The 17,403-nt window shown below is 40.1% G+C and overlaps 1 protein-coding gene across 1 annotated transcript in view; it reads right to left on the reverse strand.

Moving 5' to 3' along the window:
* The window catches only part of RXFP2 (relaxin family peptide receptor 2), a 77,404-nt gene that overhangs the window by 45,521 nt on the left and 14,480 nt on the right, over positions 1–17,403 (reverse strand). Inside the window, exons 2-3 of the mRNA XM_089303717.1 lie at positions 7,168–7,314; positions 4,364–4,441 (exon numbers count right to left, since the gene is read on the reverse strand). Coding sequence (XP_089159843.1) covers positions 4,364–4,441; positions 7,168–7,314 — 225 coding nt within the window. The remainder of the gene's footprint in view (positions 1–4,363; positions 4,442–7,167; positions 7,315–17,403) is intronic.

Genomic DNA, 17,403 nt, shown 5'->3' on the forward strand with positions numbered 1-17,403 from the left:
AACTCAAAAGGCTTTCATAGCCTTGGCAACTCATGACAAGAGCCTAGGGTGATTACTGATGCCATAAATAAGAGTGTCAGTTTGTTAAGTCAACACCAGGAGTCACTGTGCACTTACTCCTCATGTAGGATCTCTGTCCTTAGTGTGCTGTACATTGAGATTTAATGCTATAACTAGTACTCAAACAGTATTTTTCACTTTGTGTTTCTGTGTGGGTGCGAACTGTTGAAATCTTTAGTTAATATATGCTAAACTGATATTCTGTATATAAAGAGAATTGAAAATGAATCTTGATGTGAATGGAAAGGGGGAGGGAGAGGGAAAGGGGAGGGTTGCGGGTGAGGGAAGTTCTGAGGGGGGAAGCCATTGTAATCCATAAGCTGTACCTTGGAAATTTATATTCATTAAATAAAAGTTTTAAAAAAATTTTTTAAAAAAAGAAGTTTATGTGAAGTCACATAGTCTGATAGCAACATTTAGAACTAACTCAGTTGAATGCCTGTTCACTGGTTATTCCTGAACTTGTAACTGCTCATCTCCAGCAATTCCTGGAAGATACAGGGGTATATATTTGCCAAGTATAAGTCTCTAACCTAAACTGTCTTTCTACATGAAAGATTGTGCGTGTGTGTCCCCAGAACCGAGACTCCAGATTAGGTTATAAAGTATTAATCATAATTAGCATTTTAGACTTATTATTTAACCTGGAACTACTTTCTTTTCATAACAGACATAATTCTCCATTTGGAGAGAACTGAGCAAGCAGCATGCACACCAACTTCTTCCATTTAAATAATTTATCATAATTTAACATAGGGAATTTGAAGTGCAGGTGCTTATTTGTGATTGAGAGGTGATGTTTGTTGAGTGTTATAAAAATTCATTTGATGTATTTTATTGTTTGTAACATTGCCAAGGAAAGTGGAACATTTAGGCTAAAACAGGTTCTGTTCAAGTATACTGGAACTCACTCTGAAACATGTGGGGACAAGGTCTTCTCAATATGGAATAAAGAGTGGGTCGGCATTGTGGCATAGTGGGAAAAACTGCTACCTGCAATCCCGGCATCCAATATGGGCACTGGTTTGAGTCCTGGCTGCTCAGCTTCTGATCCAGCTCTCTGCTATGGCCTGGGAAAGCAGTAGAAGATGGCCCAAGTCCTTGGGTCCCTGCACCTGCATGGGAGACCCAGAGGAAGCTCCTGGCTTCTGGCTTTAGATTGGCACAGCTCTGGCCATTGAGGCCAACTGGGGAGTGAACCTGCAAATGGAAGGCCTCTCCTTCTCTGCTTCTGCATCTCTGTAACTCTGCCTTTCAAATAAATAAATAAATCTTTCAAAAAATGGAATGGGTTTTTGTAAAAAAGAAAAAAGAAAAGAAAAGAAAAACTACTGTGTGATTAAATAAAGCTCAATGGGTATGATTCAGTTACCTCAATTGACTAGCTCAAGGCAATTGCTTGATAAATGCTTGCTGATTAACATTAAATTCAAAACATCCCTCTTTTGAACTTAGAGTTGAGAGAAGAGTTATATGCAGGCTCTGCCATATCTTCCATTACTCCTTATTAACATCAGTCCAGTCAGATATCATTTCATTTTCATTCCTTTCTTTTCATTCCCATGAAGGTGAAAGTAGGAGGTAAAAGAAGTTGGAGAGAAACTGTAAAGCTTAGAAAACCAAAGATCCACTTATCTGAAGCACCCAGAAGAAAGAACTTACATAATTATTGAGAAAATTGCATATAAAGGAGTGAGAAATGTACTCAAGGTAGTCTATGCGACAAAGACTGAGTGTGTGTGTGTGTGTGTGTGTGTGTGTGTGTGTAAAATGAGTAAGGGAAAGAGAGAGAGGAAGAGTGGAGTGGGATGGGGGAGAGAATGCTTCTGGAATCTGATTTCCCCACTGATCCTGTATATAATTTGTCTTGATGAAGTTAAGAATGTGAAAGTTATCATATTGATTAAATATGATTATAAGTTATTTCCAGTTGTTCTGCTTTTTAAAGATTATTTAAATGCTATTTTAAAAATGAACTTCATTGAATTTTAGTTTTATTGAGTGCCTTTGTAATGCAAAGATGGCTTTTAGTATATAAACTTTTAGAAAATATTTTCCACAGCTATATGTTAATTAACTCAACTGCCTAAAGATATCAACAATATGTTTACTTCAGTGTTTATTGACATTGAGCATAGTTGTGATATGAGGGGAATTCAAAAATGGAATGAAGATATAGATTTATTTTGGTGCAAAAATCTTTGAATTCTAGACACTTTTTTTTACAACATGCATTTTATATAAACTGTTTAAAGACATCTCATATGCATGATTTCAAAATTTTTCATGTCAAAATATACTCATGCACTAATTCCACTTTTTATTAACGTTTTGAAGTCCCATTTAATACTAGATCAAAAACCCTGTGACTGGAAAAATTCATTTACCGATAATGGAATTTCTCATGGTCAAGTTCTGCCTCAACCAGCACTGCGGGAGAAACCTTCACCCTCCCTCATCTGCAGTCCAGTCACATTCCCAGTGTCTGTGGATTCTTCTTCTGAAAAGCCTCTTGCTTCTCTCTCTACCCCACTCTTCCCAGTGGCATTTTCTAGACTCCGGTTCTCAGTGTTTGAGCTCTGCAACACCATAATAATCACTGTCTCCTTCATCATTCTTTCTCCGTCACCTGAGCATGATGGATATATGGGGTCACATCTTTCCCTGGTGTGGAAGCTGTCCTGTGTACTGTATGATGTTCAGCAGGGTCCCTGGCCTTCTCTCCTGGATGTCTACTGTGACAACCAAAGGTGCCTCCAGACACTGCTAAGCATTCTCTGGTGCACAGTTGTCCCAGCTGGGGCTCACTGCTCTAATCGATTCTTTCCAATTATTTTAGGAGAAGAATCTTCCTTGTAAACATTTTGCTCTTCATTAAAAAAAAAAATAAAAAAGTCGGGGCTGGCGCGGTGGTGCAGTGGGTTAAAGCCATGGCCTGCAGTGCCAGCATCCCATATGGGCACCGGTTTGAATCCCAGCTGCTCCACTTCCAATCCAGCTCTCTGCTATGGCCTGGGAAAGATGGCCCAAGTCCTTGGGCCCCTGCACCCAAATGGAAGACCTGGAAGAAGCTCTTGGTTCCTGGCTTTAGATGAGCTCAGCTCTGGCAATTGCAGTCATTTGGGGAGTGAACCAGTGGATGGAAGACCTCTCTCTCTCTCTGGGTCTACCCCTCTCTGTGACTCTGACTTTCAAATAAATAAAATAAATCTTTAAAGAAAAATAAAAACAATAAAAAACCCAAATAATCAAAAAAGCCCATAGGTTTGATGGTTACCTGCTGTATACAGAGGTAATCTACAAAATAGAATGTGTGCCAAAGGATCCATTGTGGTTCAGGAAGAAAGTATGAGAACTTTCAGTTATATATTTTTAGATCTTATCCTTTTTCATATATAATTTCATACATAATGTTTGTATATATAGTAAGCAGTAATTATGAATTGCTGTTCTAAAATGCACATTGCAGTCAACTCTCAGTACACATTGGTTCCAGGTCCTCTGTGTGTACCAAAATCTGCAGATGCTCAAGCCCCTTAAATAAAACCAATCACTGCTTTTGCCAGAATCTAGTTTTCTGCTACTATATTAGGTATTTATGGGTTGGGACCAGACTTCAGCAATCACTGTACTCTCAGTACCTATAATAGGGTTTGGAAAGCATTGAATTCCCAATATCTTTATTGAAGAAAATAATTAAACAGAATAAGAACCTTACTAGTTGTCACAACTATGCAATACCTATATATTCTTTCAATAGAGACTCATTCATAAAATTAGCACAAATGGAAATGGACATTTTCTTTTTTCTCTACCTTCAGTCCCATAGGCAGACAGTAGACCTCTTGGCCAGTGAAATATGTTGATCTGAAATTGAAATTCTGAAAGAAGTTCATCATATTACTGTGATCCCCACTTATCTGCAGAAAATATGATCCAAGACCCACACCAATGCCTGAAACTGTGAAGAGTATCAAGTCTTACCTATGCTATGTTTTTTCTTATATGTGCATACCTATGATAGAGTTTAATTTATTAACTAAGCAGAGTAAGAGATTAATAATGACAAATAAAATAGAACCATTGTAACAGTGCACTGCTATAAAAGTTATGTGAATATCATGTTTCTCTGCCCCTCTCTGAAAAAAATCTGCTTACTAGTTAGACTGTGGTTGATTACAGGTTATTGAACCAAGGAAAGGGAAACCATAGATAAAGGAGGACTGTTGTACTTATATCAGTCCATCACCACAAATCATGTTTCTCACCACGCTGATACTGTCTTTGAACCACTACCACTTACAGCACTCCTGTGTTACTGTCACATTGTTAACACTTCCATGGACTGTGCCAAATATGGTTGCCCATCCACTAGCGTCACCTGTGAAATGATGATTAATATACATCAGTTATTCTAGCAAGCACATATCATGCTGTAAGACAAACATATAAAAATGTGAGAATGAAATAAAATTAAAAATTTGTTTGAGTTTAGAATGATCAATATTTTAAATAGATAGTAAGAGGAGAAAAAGCAGGGCTTCCTGTTTTTAGAATTATAAATGTTTTAGGTATACAGATCATAAAATACATAATTCAAATGTATAATTACTTTATACAAATACAAATGCATTGAAAAACATCACCTCTTTCCAATACAGATATTTTAAATGTTAGAGCTTAATTTTGAAGACCTCAGAAAAAATATAATCTGTATTTTTCTCATGTGTATTTTGCTGCATAAGTATATGTAGATACATACTTGAAAGATAAAATGAGGAGTTAGGATAAGATTTATGTTGTCTGACCTTTTTAAATAAAAACAAGGTGCTTTTATAGGCTGATGGGTCTTGTTGAGATATCTTTCCTCAATTTAACATATGTTAATGTGATCTACTTGTTGGTCAAGTTTCCTTCTTTTTTTTGTGATAAAAATTCTTTTTCCACCCAAAGAAGGCCTAATTTTGAAGCATCACTCCTTTAACACATGTGATAAAGGTGGTAAGATACGCATATACTGTTTGATGCTGATGTTTCTACAAATCCTAAATAAGACACTCAGGTTTACATAAGTCAAAAACCAGGGCCGGCGCTGCGGCTCAGTAGGCTAATCCTCCGCCTTGAGGTGCCGGCACACCGGGTTCTAGTCCTGGTCGGGGCGCCAGATTCTGTCCCGGTTGCCCCTCTTCCAGGCCAGCTCTCTGTTGTGGCCTGGGAGTGCAGTGGAGGATGGCCCAGGTGCTTGGGCCCTGCACCTGCATGGGAGACCAGGATAAGTACCTGGCTCCTGGCTTCGGATCAGCGCGGTGTGCCGGCCGCAGCGTGCCAGCCGCCGCGGCCATTGGAGGGTGAACCAATGGCAAAAGGAAGATCTTTCTCTCTGTCTCTCTGTCTCACTCACTGTCCACTCTGCCTGTCAAAAAAAAAAAAAAAAAAAAAAGCCAAAATGATTGCCCCCAGGCTCCTTTAATCTCTGGCTTTCTTTAACCTCAAGATCCTTTAATTTCTATTTCTTATTAATATATTCACTGATCCCACCCTGATACCTTTAATTTCATTCTAAGCTCCTTCACATGATTTATTTACTTTGGGTTCAGAACATCCTCATGAGGTAATATTCATGGTCTCTGATTCTCTTGGAACAACAAGGAAAGACCAAGACTTTGAAGGCCTTGCCCATTGCTACCCAGAAAGCTTCTCCAAAAACTGAGCACTTATTGAGCGCCTATTGGGTACTCTACTATTCTGGCTCTGGTGATAGTAAAAGAAGACACAGACCTCTTCTCCGAGAGAGTTTATATCTTGGAAGGCCAACTACAGAGAAAAGACCAGGAAGTCTACTTCATGTGTTGGTACAGGCACACCCAAGGTGGTGGTTACAGGCAGGACTTGCTCCCAGCCTAGACGGGAAATAAAGCTTCCGTGTGGCCAAGGAAGCCTTCTTAGGGAATGGGACAGCTGAACTGTATCCTAAAGGCTGACTAGGAGTGATTCACGGGCAGTGTGGCCAGGAGGTGGTGTCCCTGTGGGGGATGCATGTGTGAGGGTGCAGCGGCAGAAGAGCAGAGCCAGGAGCCTAGCTTTCCTGGACTTGGGGGCCCTATTTTGTTTGCTAGCTGGGCAGCACCAAAGGGAGGCAGTTCTGTGTGGAAGAAAACATGGGATTCTTTCAGATTCAGGAGATCTGGGTTCTACTGTCTAACTACACATGTCAGCCTCTTGGCATCTTTTTTTCTGCACAGAAAAATAGGTTGGATTCTACAATAAGTACAGTTTCACTGTTCATGCCTAAAAATGGCTTTAATACCCTATGTTATCTGGCCTCTGCTGACCTTTTCTGTCTATAAACTTAATCACCCTGCTCAAGCCACACTGACTTTTCTATCCCTGAAACACTATCTTGTTTCATTAAGTCTCAGGGTCTTTGCACTGGCTGCTTCCTTTGCCTAGAATTCTGGTCCTCCAGAATATTTCATACTTGTTTTCTTTTTCTTTTGCATTGACTTCTCAATTAAAACATAGTCTTAAAAAGGTTTTCTCTGGTTACACCCTTAAATATGCTTCCCATTTAGTAACTTTCTTTTTCATAGTCCTGTTCAATTTTCTTCCTGGTGTCTGTCACTCTCTGAGATGACTTCACTTATTTGTGTACAGACTTATTGTCTTCTTAGTTTACATTGGAACCCCCAAGGTCTATACCTTTGTTTCTCTTGAGCCTCTGTGCTCCAGTGACTTGCAGAGCTCCTGGTACCTAATGGGCACTTACCACAGGTTTGTTCAATCAATTAATTATCTACATGGACTTGTTAACATTTTATGGATATTCTTATAACTGAACCAAACAGCCAACCATTAGGTGGTATCATAGAGCCCCCTTAAATTACAACATAAGCATGCAAGCACAGTTTAAGATATACCTTCACTGAATTTCTGATCTAAGCACATGCAAAGGCAGGTTATTGCAACAAATCAATTGAGGAGTGATTATGTGCATTACAAAAGGATTCTTTATAGAACAGCAAATCACGTCTTGCGGTGTGTTATGATCCTCATCTGGCAGATCCATGATTCTAGGAAGTGTGTGTGGAACCTGGTGGGAGGACTTACCACAGTTCTCTTCATCAGCGCCATTCCCACAGTCATCCACACCATCGCAGTGAAAAGCACGCGGCAGGCACTTGCTCATATTTCCACAGGGAAAATACCCTTTTTGGCACAAAGGAATGATCACATTTCCTTCAGTCAGTGCAAAATCTGTTGTGAAAGACAGGACAAGAATGTTTTGTAACAGAAACCAACAGTGCATATAACCAAGCTCTTTTTATGTCTTTCCATTTAATTTTCTCAATAATTCCATAAGTTGAGTTTACCCAGTGTTATTTTAGCACATGATGTGTAATCTTCTTAATGATAACTTTTTTGCTAATTTGAGAGGGTGGGAAGAAGAAAGGGAGGGCCTGAGGAAGGGAGGAATGGGGAGGGAAGAAGGAGAGGAAAAGGGAGAGGGAGAGAGAATGAACTCTCATTTGCTGGTTTCCTCCCTTCCTGTTTGGGCCAAGGCTGATTCCAGGAGCTGGGAATCCAATCCAGGTCTCTTACGTGGTGTCAGGATCTAATTACTTGCGCCATCATCAACTGCCTCACAGGGTCTGCACCAGCAGGAGGCCGGAGTCAGGATCCAGAGCTGGGAATCGAATCCCAGAGCTCTGATGTGTAACACGTGCATCTTATCCAGTAGGATAAACGCTGGCACCCTGATCGATAGCATTTTAAACATTCATGATTGTCCCTAACACCAGCTATACCAAGAAAGGAATTAAGATACATTTTGAATTCACTTCTTCCAGATAATAACAAACAAATCCAAATACTTTATGCTACTGTATTGCAATGAAATCAAGGTACTGTGCACTCTTGGAAACAGAAAAGTAAAACCACGAGCTAATTGAATCAAATAGATGATTTATTTACTTATTAATTTTCTCAAGAAGGATTTGAGTTGACTCATAATAAAGAATGTATAAGCAAAATGATGGTTTAAGTGTGAGTTAGAGAAATCCAGACTCACATTAAGATACAGGGAAATGATGCTAAGCAATAAAACCCAATATCCATTGAGTTTTCTGTGTATCAGGCACTTGGATCAGTGATTATTTAGGCTTAATTCTTCAGCCAGCTTGTGGCATGGCTGATTTTATCTGCCATGTTAATTCAAGTATGTTGCTTGCAGTAGTTAATCTGGAAAGTGAGACAAGGCAAGTTTGAACCATCCCTCTTGACTCCAAGAATAACTCTGAACCATTGTGCTATCAGGATGTCAGTTGAATCAGGAACCTGCTTTTCATGAGTGGAAATCCTCTGTGAGAACCAATTAAACATAATCTTGTGCAGGGAATATAAAACCAATGTAAGGCTGAATAGGAGGGTAGAGAAAGGATAACCAATTAACGTTTATGAAGGTACTGTATCTAGGGATAGATAAGCCAAAACAATTCCAGAAATTTAGATGTAAGAGACACTCTTTTTTTTTTTTAACTTTTATTTAGTAAATATAAATTTCCAAAGTACTGCTTATGGATTACAATGGCTCCCCCCCCCCCCCCATAACTTCCCTCCCATTTGCACCTCTCCTATCTCCCGCTCCCTCTCCCATTCCATTCACATCAAGATTCATTTTCAATTATCTTTATATACAGAAGATTGATTTAGTATATATTAAGTAAAGATTTCATCAGTTTGCACCCACACAGAAACACAAAGTATAAAATACTGTTTCAGTACTAGTTATAGCATTACTTCACAGTGGACAACACATTAAGGACAGATCCCACATGAGGAGTAAGTACACAGTGCCTCCCGTTGTTGACTTAACAAATTGACACTCTTGCTTATGGCGTCAGTAATCTCCCTAGGCTCTAGTCATGAGTTGCCAAGGCTATGGAAGCCTTTTGAGTTCGCTGACTTCGATCTTATTCTGACAGGGTCATAGTCAAAGTGGAAGTTCTCTCCTCCCTTCAGAGAAAGGTACCTCCTTCTTTGATGGCCCTTCAATTTTCAAAATACTTTTTATTTTTTTCATTTTTACGTACTTGAAAGGCAGAGAGAGAAAGAGAGAGAGATAAATTTTTCATTTGCTGTTTCAGTAGCTAAATGCCCACAATAGCCAGGATAGGGCCAAGCCCAAGCCAGGAGCTAGGAACTTCAGTTGGTCCTCCTACATGGGTGGCAGGAGCCCAAGCATATGAGTCATCATCTGCTTCCTCCCAGGATGCATCAGCGGGAAGCTGGATTGGAAGCAAAGTAGCTAAGACTCCAACTGACACTCTCATTGGGATACAGACATTCTACATAGTGGCTTACCCCACTGTGCCACAACACCCTCCGATTTTGAAGAGGTACTTTTCAGAAAATAAAGAGATATATTATTTGTAAATTGGCTAGTAAAATTATGTATTTTCTAAAAAATAAAAAGGAGTTCAAGTTGAAACTTCACAGAAATTGACATAGGAGAATTTAGACATAGAAATGGATGTTGGCCAAGTGCCCCTAAAAATACTGTGGAAAGCTGGCATCATGGTCTAGGGTCAGTGCAGAAGGATGGGGAATAAGGTGTCCTTAACCTTGTGCTGGTATTTTCTATTCCTTTAGTTCATTGCAATGGCACCCTTGTATGGTTGACATTATTATCTTGATGTATAGAGGAAATGAGGACTGAGAAGACAAAGGCAGTGCTACTCTGGTTTTTGAGAAAATGCCCATGTGAGGTCTTCGCCCTCTGGGCAAAACCTGCCATATAGTGACCTCTTCAGGGCCTCCCAAGAGCTCTCCTAAGGTAGGGGGAGGTCTGTTGGTTTTCCCTGATCAGAAAGGATGCCATTTGCTAAAGGGCAGCAGTTTAGGACAGCGAATCTAAGCTGGAGTTACTGGCGCACGTGAAGCTTGTGCAACAGAGAGGATGAATGGATTATTCAAGCACTTGTACTTGAGTGCTAATGACCCTGGAGATGCACCAGATGGATGACAGCAGATGGCCAGGCTCTCCCTGGGGACAGATGGAGGTGATGGGGCTGTGTCTTCCAGGACCTTCTGGACTGAGGAAGCTAAGTAGAGAAAGGCCCCAGGATGCTTTTCTCCTCACTGGTTGCTTGTTCCTACAAAAGCAGAAGTTCTTTTCTCTGTGCTCACTGCAGTGGTGGGTGAATGATTTGGTATCGACAACTGGGCTAAGCCCAGGCAGTGTGTGGCTATGTTAGGAACACTTTTCCCTGCTATATGACACAGGGGTCGGCCTGTCCACAGAGGGAGAGGCCTACTGTGGCACAGATTTTAACATCTCTTAACTTCTTGTTTGTAGAGAGTTCTACAGAAGGTAGATTTATAAAAACTGGTAGACTTTCTATGCTTGGAGCATGAATGGGCGAGTAGGCCTGCCTTAGTGTAGAGGCCTGGGAATTTTTTAAGACAGTAACTCACAGAGATAAAAAGTTGGTATCACAATTCAGCAGACATACCCACACACATCATTTACCCCTCACATTCCCATTCAACCCACATAATCATCCCTCACACCACCCATATTCACACACCCACACACCCACACCAATATACAGCCATGCTGTCTATACCTACATTCCCTCATCCTCCCATCCTCTCATACTCACCCCTCACGCCCACACCCTAACACACACACATCAATATACACCTACACCCACACCAACATCAACCCATGTCCCTACACCTCTACCTACCAACCCACACTCACACATCTATTCATACCACAGAAACAACATTTCTTGGGCTACCACTTACAGGTTACCATATGGGATGAACTTTGATCGTTGCTGTTGTATCTTACATATTTGAAAAGCGATCATGAACCATTAAGTTGATTTCATGACCCACTAATGGGATGGGACCCCACTATTAAAAAATATTTGAAACCTTTGGAGACCAACAAACCTGGATGAGAATTCTGACAGTTTGTGACCTCAAGCAAGCTATGTAACCTCTTTAAGTATCAGTGTCCTCATATCTAAGATAAGCTTACTGATAGCACCCCTTTTCTGGGTGGGTTTGGGGGACCAGACAAGATGCTGCTTGTGCAGAGCTTGCTGAGAGCAGCTGGCATCCAGTAAACTTTAGGCCAATGCTGGCACACAGGCCACATTAACTCAAAATGGGAAAGCCAGACTTTGAAGTTAGCTCTGGGCATTATGGAAACTCGCCCTAGCATTTCATGACTTCTTATGTGAATTCTGTGAAAGAAACAAAAGACCTCATAATAAAAGCTTCCCCTACTCCTTTATGGTACTCTATTTTAACAGCATAGATCTATGGGGATTTTAAGTAGCCTTAAGTTCTCTTTGAAAGCAAGAGCTGTATAAATGATAAATAGGCAATGAAAATGTTCTTATACCTTCCTAATAATAGCGTTTCATTGATGTTTAAAAAGGGGTGATTAAGGAGAGTTTAGAAACAAAGCTGGGGCTGTGTGATCGAGATGTTTTGAAGGTGGGGAATTATGTTTCCCTCTGGGGTTTATCATGAAGGTGACTGTGACCTTTGAGGGCCAACCCCACTGAAGATCAATCCCAAATCCTAAACTTGTGAAAAGCAGAGGCAGACAAGCAACTGTCAGGAACAAAAGAGAACTAGATCATTTAATTGAGTCTCACCTGGAATGGTGGGCAAAGGAAGGGGAGTGGAAAGGCTGGCCATGGACAAATAAAACCTGACAGTTGTGTTTCTCCTAAATCCCTGTATTTCTATATGCTATGGTTTGAATGTCTCCTCCAGAAGTCATGTTGGAATTTAGCTGTCACTGTACTGTATTGAGAAGTGAGACCTGTGAGAGGTGGTTTAGATCATGAGGACTCCACCTTCACGAATGGATTAATGCTGTTATCACTGGAGTGGGTTAGTTATCACTGCAGTGGGTTAGCTATCATTGGACTCATTTATAAAAGCCAGGTTGCTCCATCCGGCACATGTTCTTTTTCTCCTTGCCTCTCTCGTGGTGCGCTCTCTCTCTATGTGATGCTCTCCACCATAAAATGCCGCAGCAAGATGGCCCTCATCATCTGCTGACACCTTGATAATGGACTTCTTAGACTCCAGAAATAAATTTCTTTCCTGCATCTTCCTGAAGACATCTGAAGCTATAAATTTATAAAGAGAGAAAAAAAATCTATCCCCTTCCTCTTTTCCTCCTCATCCTAAAACCGTGTGGCATAGCTTAGTGCTTAGTATTTACTTTATCCTTAATAATTTTTAAAATGAATGAATGGGTCATTTAAGAATTAAAAAAAGGAAAGGGGGGAGAAGACTCTTTCTAAATTTAAGCTTCTCAGAGTTGAAGACTTGTATTTTAATGCTGATGGCAAAATCCCATTTAGTCTGCTCTGTGATTCATTTGTTATTCTGTTCTGTAATGATACAACTTAAAAAATCACTAAGAAGCCTTGCTGTATTGGGCATATCTGAACAGCAGCTTTGGTGTCTGTGAAAGGCATGTTCTGCTGTCTGTTCTTCCTGCCATCTGGGGAAGTGGTAAGAGACTGTTCTCATTGAAAACTGGGGGTTATAAAATGAAGGCAATGTTGATAGCTTCTGTGACAATTTCTAGGGGGACCCAATCAGACACACAGCTGAGGGGAGCACTGAACAGGTGAATGAGAATTTCTCAGTAATAATCTTTCTTCACTCTTCCGGCACCATAGAACATATATATTTTATTTTTTTGAAAAGTTACCAAAGAATAATGTTCCAAAATGCCATCTGATGCAGATAATGGTTTCTGGTGTTCCACAAACAGTGAGATAACTCTAGTGTGCAAAAAATAAGATGGAAGAGCTATTTGCTTTGTATAATTGGAATGTGTGTGTGTAACTGTTTTTTTTTTTTTTTTTTTTTTTGACAGGCAGAGTGGACAGTGAGAGAGAGAGACAGAGAGAAAGGTCTTCCTTTGCCATTGGTTCACCCTCCAGTGGCCACCGTGGCCGGCGCACCACGCTGATCCGAAGCCAGGAGCCAGGTGCTTCTCCTGGTCTCCCATGTGGGTGCAGGGCCCAAGCACTTGGGCCATCCTCCACTGCACTCCCGGGCCATAGCAGAGAGCTGGCCTGGAAGAGGGGCAACCGGGACAGATTCCGGCACCCCAACCGGGACTAGAACCTGGTGTGCCAGCGCCGCAAGGCGGAGGATTAGCCTATTGAACCACGGCGCCGGCTGTAACTGTTGAAATATTGTACCCTATAAAATATACAAGTAACTAATGTTAATCCAAATTTTTAAAAATGAATAAAAAGTTAAGAAAATTCTGAATGATACAAATCATGCTTCAGTTCATATTCCTTTAAATAAGTTGACATCCAAAACATGTGATGTTTCATTCCTAAACAATTTAAGGGGCTACAACATATAATGCATTGTGTTTGATGATGTAGAAATATAGAGAATATATCATCTCTTTCTTTAAGAAACTGATGTGCAATATGGCAAGGAAAGTTCATATGAGGTGAAATGGAACAAAAAGTCTAAAACAAACTAAAGGCAGCAGCAGAGGGTGTAGTTCAGAGAAGGGTTCAAAGAAGAGGGAGACAAAGCAATCTTAGCAACAAAGAGCCGCCAAAGCAATTCTGAGCAAATAGATCAAAGCTGGAGAATTTATACTACCTGATATCAAGCCACATTACAAAACTGTGAGAAACAATGACTTGATCAGCTTTTGTCCTGGCTGTCAAGGAACAACTTACTCTTTTATTCCTTTTAGTGGTTTTTTTTTTTTTTTTTTTTTTTTTTTTTTTTTTTTTTTTTTTGTTCTACTTAATACCAGTGGTTGAACTCTTTAATTAACACACACAATTATTCTTAGGTGTTTAAAGTTAACTGAAAATTGATCCCTGTTAAAAATAAGAGTGGGAATAAGAGAGGGAAGAGATGTACAGTTTGGCTCACGCTCCCTTGGACTTACTCCTAACGGTAGAGCTAGAAACATGCCAGGGGATTCCAAATCCCATTAAGTTGGCATGTACCAATGCCATCTTACTAGCTAAAGTAATCAGTATAAGTTCATAATTGATCATAAAGATAGGATTGTCAAAGGGATCACATAAACAAGACTAGTGTCTGCTAATAATAACTGATAGAATTAAAAAGGACAGAATGATCCAACATGGGAAGCGGGATACACAGCATGCTCATAGAATGGCAGATGCCCTAAACACTCTGCCCTCAGAATCGGCCTTTAAGGCATTCAGATCTGGCTAAAAAGCCCATGAGAGTTTCTCAGGCATGGAAAGCCAAGACACTGTGGCAAAACAAACAAACAAACAAACAAAAAAACCCTAAATGAAAGATCTCTGTGAGTGAGATCCCAGCAGAAAGAAGGAGCCATCAAAGAAGGAGGTACCTTTTTCTGAAGGGAGGAGAGAACTTCCACATTGATTATGGCCTTCTCTAAATAAGGTCGGAGTTTATGAACTCAACAGGCTTCCATAGCCTTGGCAATTGTTAAATCAACAACGAGAGTCACTGTGCACTTACTCCCCATGTAGGGAGTACATGTGTTGTACTATGTGAATTAACAGTAAAAGTAGTATTCAAATGATACTTTATGTGTCTGTGTGAGTGTAAACTGTTGGAATCTTTACTTAGTATATACTAAGTTGATCTTCTGTATATAAAGATAATTGAAAATAAATATTAATGAAGAACGGGATGGGAGAGGCAGGAGAAGATGGGATGGTTTGTGGGTGGGAGGGTGGTTATGGGGGGAAAATCACTATAATTCAAAAATTGTACTTTGGAAATTTATATTTATTAAATAAAAGTTGAAAAAACCAAAGCGGTGGTAACAAAAACAGTTTGGTACTAGCATAAAACTAGATATACTGGAATTGAATAGAATAGAGAGCCTCCAAATAATTTCAAACATTTAGGGTCTGTAGATTTTTTACATAGTGCCAAGAACACACAGTAGGAAAAGAATATTTTTTTTTTCAATAAAGAGTGCTGGGCAAATGGATATCTACATGTAGAAGAGCGAAAATAGACCTTGATGTCACAGCATAGACAAAAACAATCATTACAAAATGGATTAAAGACTTAAATGTCAGACATGAAATCCTAAAACTATTAGAGAAAACACAGGGGGAACTACAAAGCATTGATGTGGCAATGATTTTTTGAGTTTTACTTCAAAAGCTCAGGCAACAGAACCAAAATTAGACAGATTGGGATTACATTAAAATATAAACTTCTACACAGCAAAGGAAATAATTAATACAGTGAAGAGGCAACATATAAATTTGGAGAAAATTATCCAAAATATATAAGGAACTCAAAGAGATCTATATCAAGAAAACAAACAACCTAATTAAAAATGGACAAAGAACCTAAACAAACATTTCTTAAAAGAAATATACCAATTATCAGCAGTTACAAATGAGAACCATGAGATATCATTTCATACCTTTCTGTATGGATATTCCAAAAAATACAAAATAAGTGTTCATGAGTTTTTAGAAAAATGAGAACTTTTGTATATTATTGTTGGGAATGTAAATTAGTATAGTTAATTTGGGAAACTGTGTAGAGTTTCTTCAAAAAACTAAGTTAGAACTACTGTATCATACAGAAATTCCACTTTTGAGTATATTTCCAAAGAATGTGAAATCAATATTTCAAAGAGATACCTGCACTCTCATGTTCATTGTAGCACAATTCATAATAGCCAAGAGAACAGAATCAACGTAGATGTCCATCAATAAATGAATAGATAAAGGAAATGTGGCACATATACATGATGGAATGTAATTCAACCTTAATAAAGAAGGAAATTTTGGGGCTGATGCTTTGGTGTGGTAAGCTAAGCCTCCACTTGTAGACTGGCATCCTATATGGATGTCAGTTTGAGTCCTAGGTACTCCACTTCAGATCCAGCTCTCTGTTATAGCCTGGGAGAGCAGCAGAAGATGGCCCAAGTGCTTGGGCCCATGCACCTGTGTGGGAGACCCAGAAGAATCTCCTGACTCCTAGCTTTGGATCAGCCCAACTCTTTCCATTGTGGCCATTTGGTGAGTGAACCAGTGGATGGAAGACCTTTCTCTCTGTCTCTCCCTCTCTGCCTATAATTCTGCCTCTCAAATTAATAAATAAAATCTCTAAACAAAAAGAAGAAAATCTTATCATTTGTAACAACATGGATGAAAATGGGGAATGTTACACAGAATATGTACAAAGGGATTTTAAAATAACTCATTGGAAGCCATTTGAAACCAACTGGATTGTTGCCCATCAGTGATTTTTGTTTGTTGCCCTCCCACACTTTCCCTGGCCTATTGGGAAACAATAGGCGAGAACCATCTTTTAGGTACTCAGCTTCAGAATCGAAGGCAACGTGCCAGTCCTCTTTGCTTTCTCTGGTTTTCTACCAATGCTGATCCTGCATGAAGTGGCAGAAAATTAAGATCCTCCCAGCCCATGTTCTGGCTGAACCTAACCTGACATTAATGCCAGAGATGTTGGTTCCATGGTCCCAGGAGAAGAACAGAGAACTGTGGCTGGGGAGGCCATTTTTTTTACAATACACATCTCCTAGGGGAGTCTAACACAATTCAGATGACATCACCTCCATGGATGGAAAATAGAGCAGCAGAGTGAATGCAGAAATTGCAGGTAAAGCCTTTGCTAATTGCCTTAAAGAGTCCACTGACTGTGGCATCAGCGGAAACACTTGTTTTATATCCAGAAAAATGATAACCGGGTACCTAGTATGCACCAGGCTCTGCCATCAGTCTACGAGGCAGACAAAGTCCATTTCCGCCTGGAGTTCAGGTGTGAGGTCCCTGAGGGAACAGCTACACCATCCTGGGCAGCTCTGATGAGAAGCAGAGGTGAATCCAGCCCCGCCCCCTAAGCCTACCTTTTAGACTAAGTGCCCCTAAAAGCCCACCTTTGATGGATAGATGACATATTGGTTGTTTGAAGGAAGCTAGGAATGTCTTCCTAAAAATGCTTTTATGTTAGGGTGGATGAAGATACATTGACCTCTTGGTTCATTTATTTATTGCATTATTTATTTGAAAGGGAGAGAGAGAGAGAGAGAGAGCGAAAGCAAGAGCAAGAGGGAGAGTGCACAAGAAAGACAGATCCCATCTGCTGGTACATTCTTCAAATGCCCAAATGCCTGCAACAGCTGGGGCTGGGCTAGGACAAAGCCAAGAGCATGCAGCTCCATTTAGGTCTCCCATGTGGATGGCTGAGACCCACCCACTTGAGCTGTCACCTGCTGACTTGACTTAATGGAGTATGTGTTAGCTGGAAGCTGAAATTGAGAGCAGA

Source organism: Oryctolagus cuniculus, chromosome 9 (genome assembly GCF_051225735.1).
Source record: "Oryctolagus cuniculus isolate XC-2025 breed Fujian yellow rabbit chromosome 9, ASM5122573v1, whole genome shotgun sequence".
In the NCBI taxonomy this organism is placed as follows: domain Eukaryota; kingdom Metazoa; phylum Chordata; class Mammalia; order Lagomorpha; family Leporidae; genus Oryctolagus; species Oryctolagus cuniculus.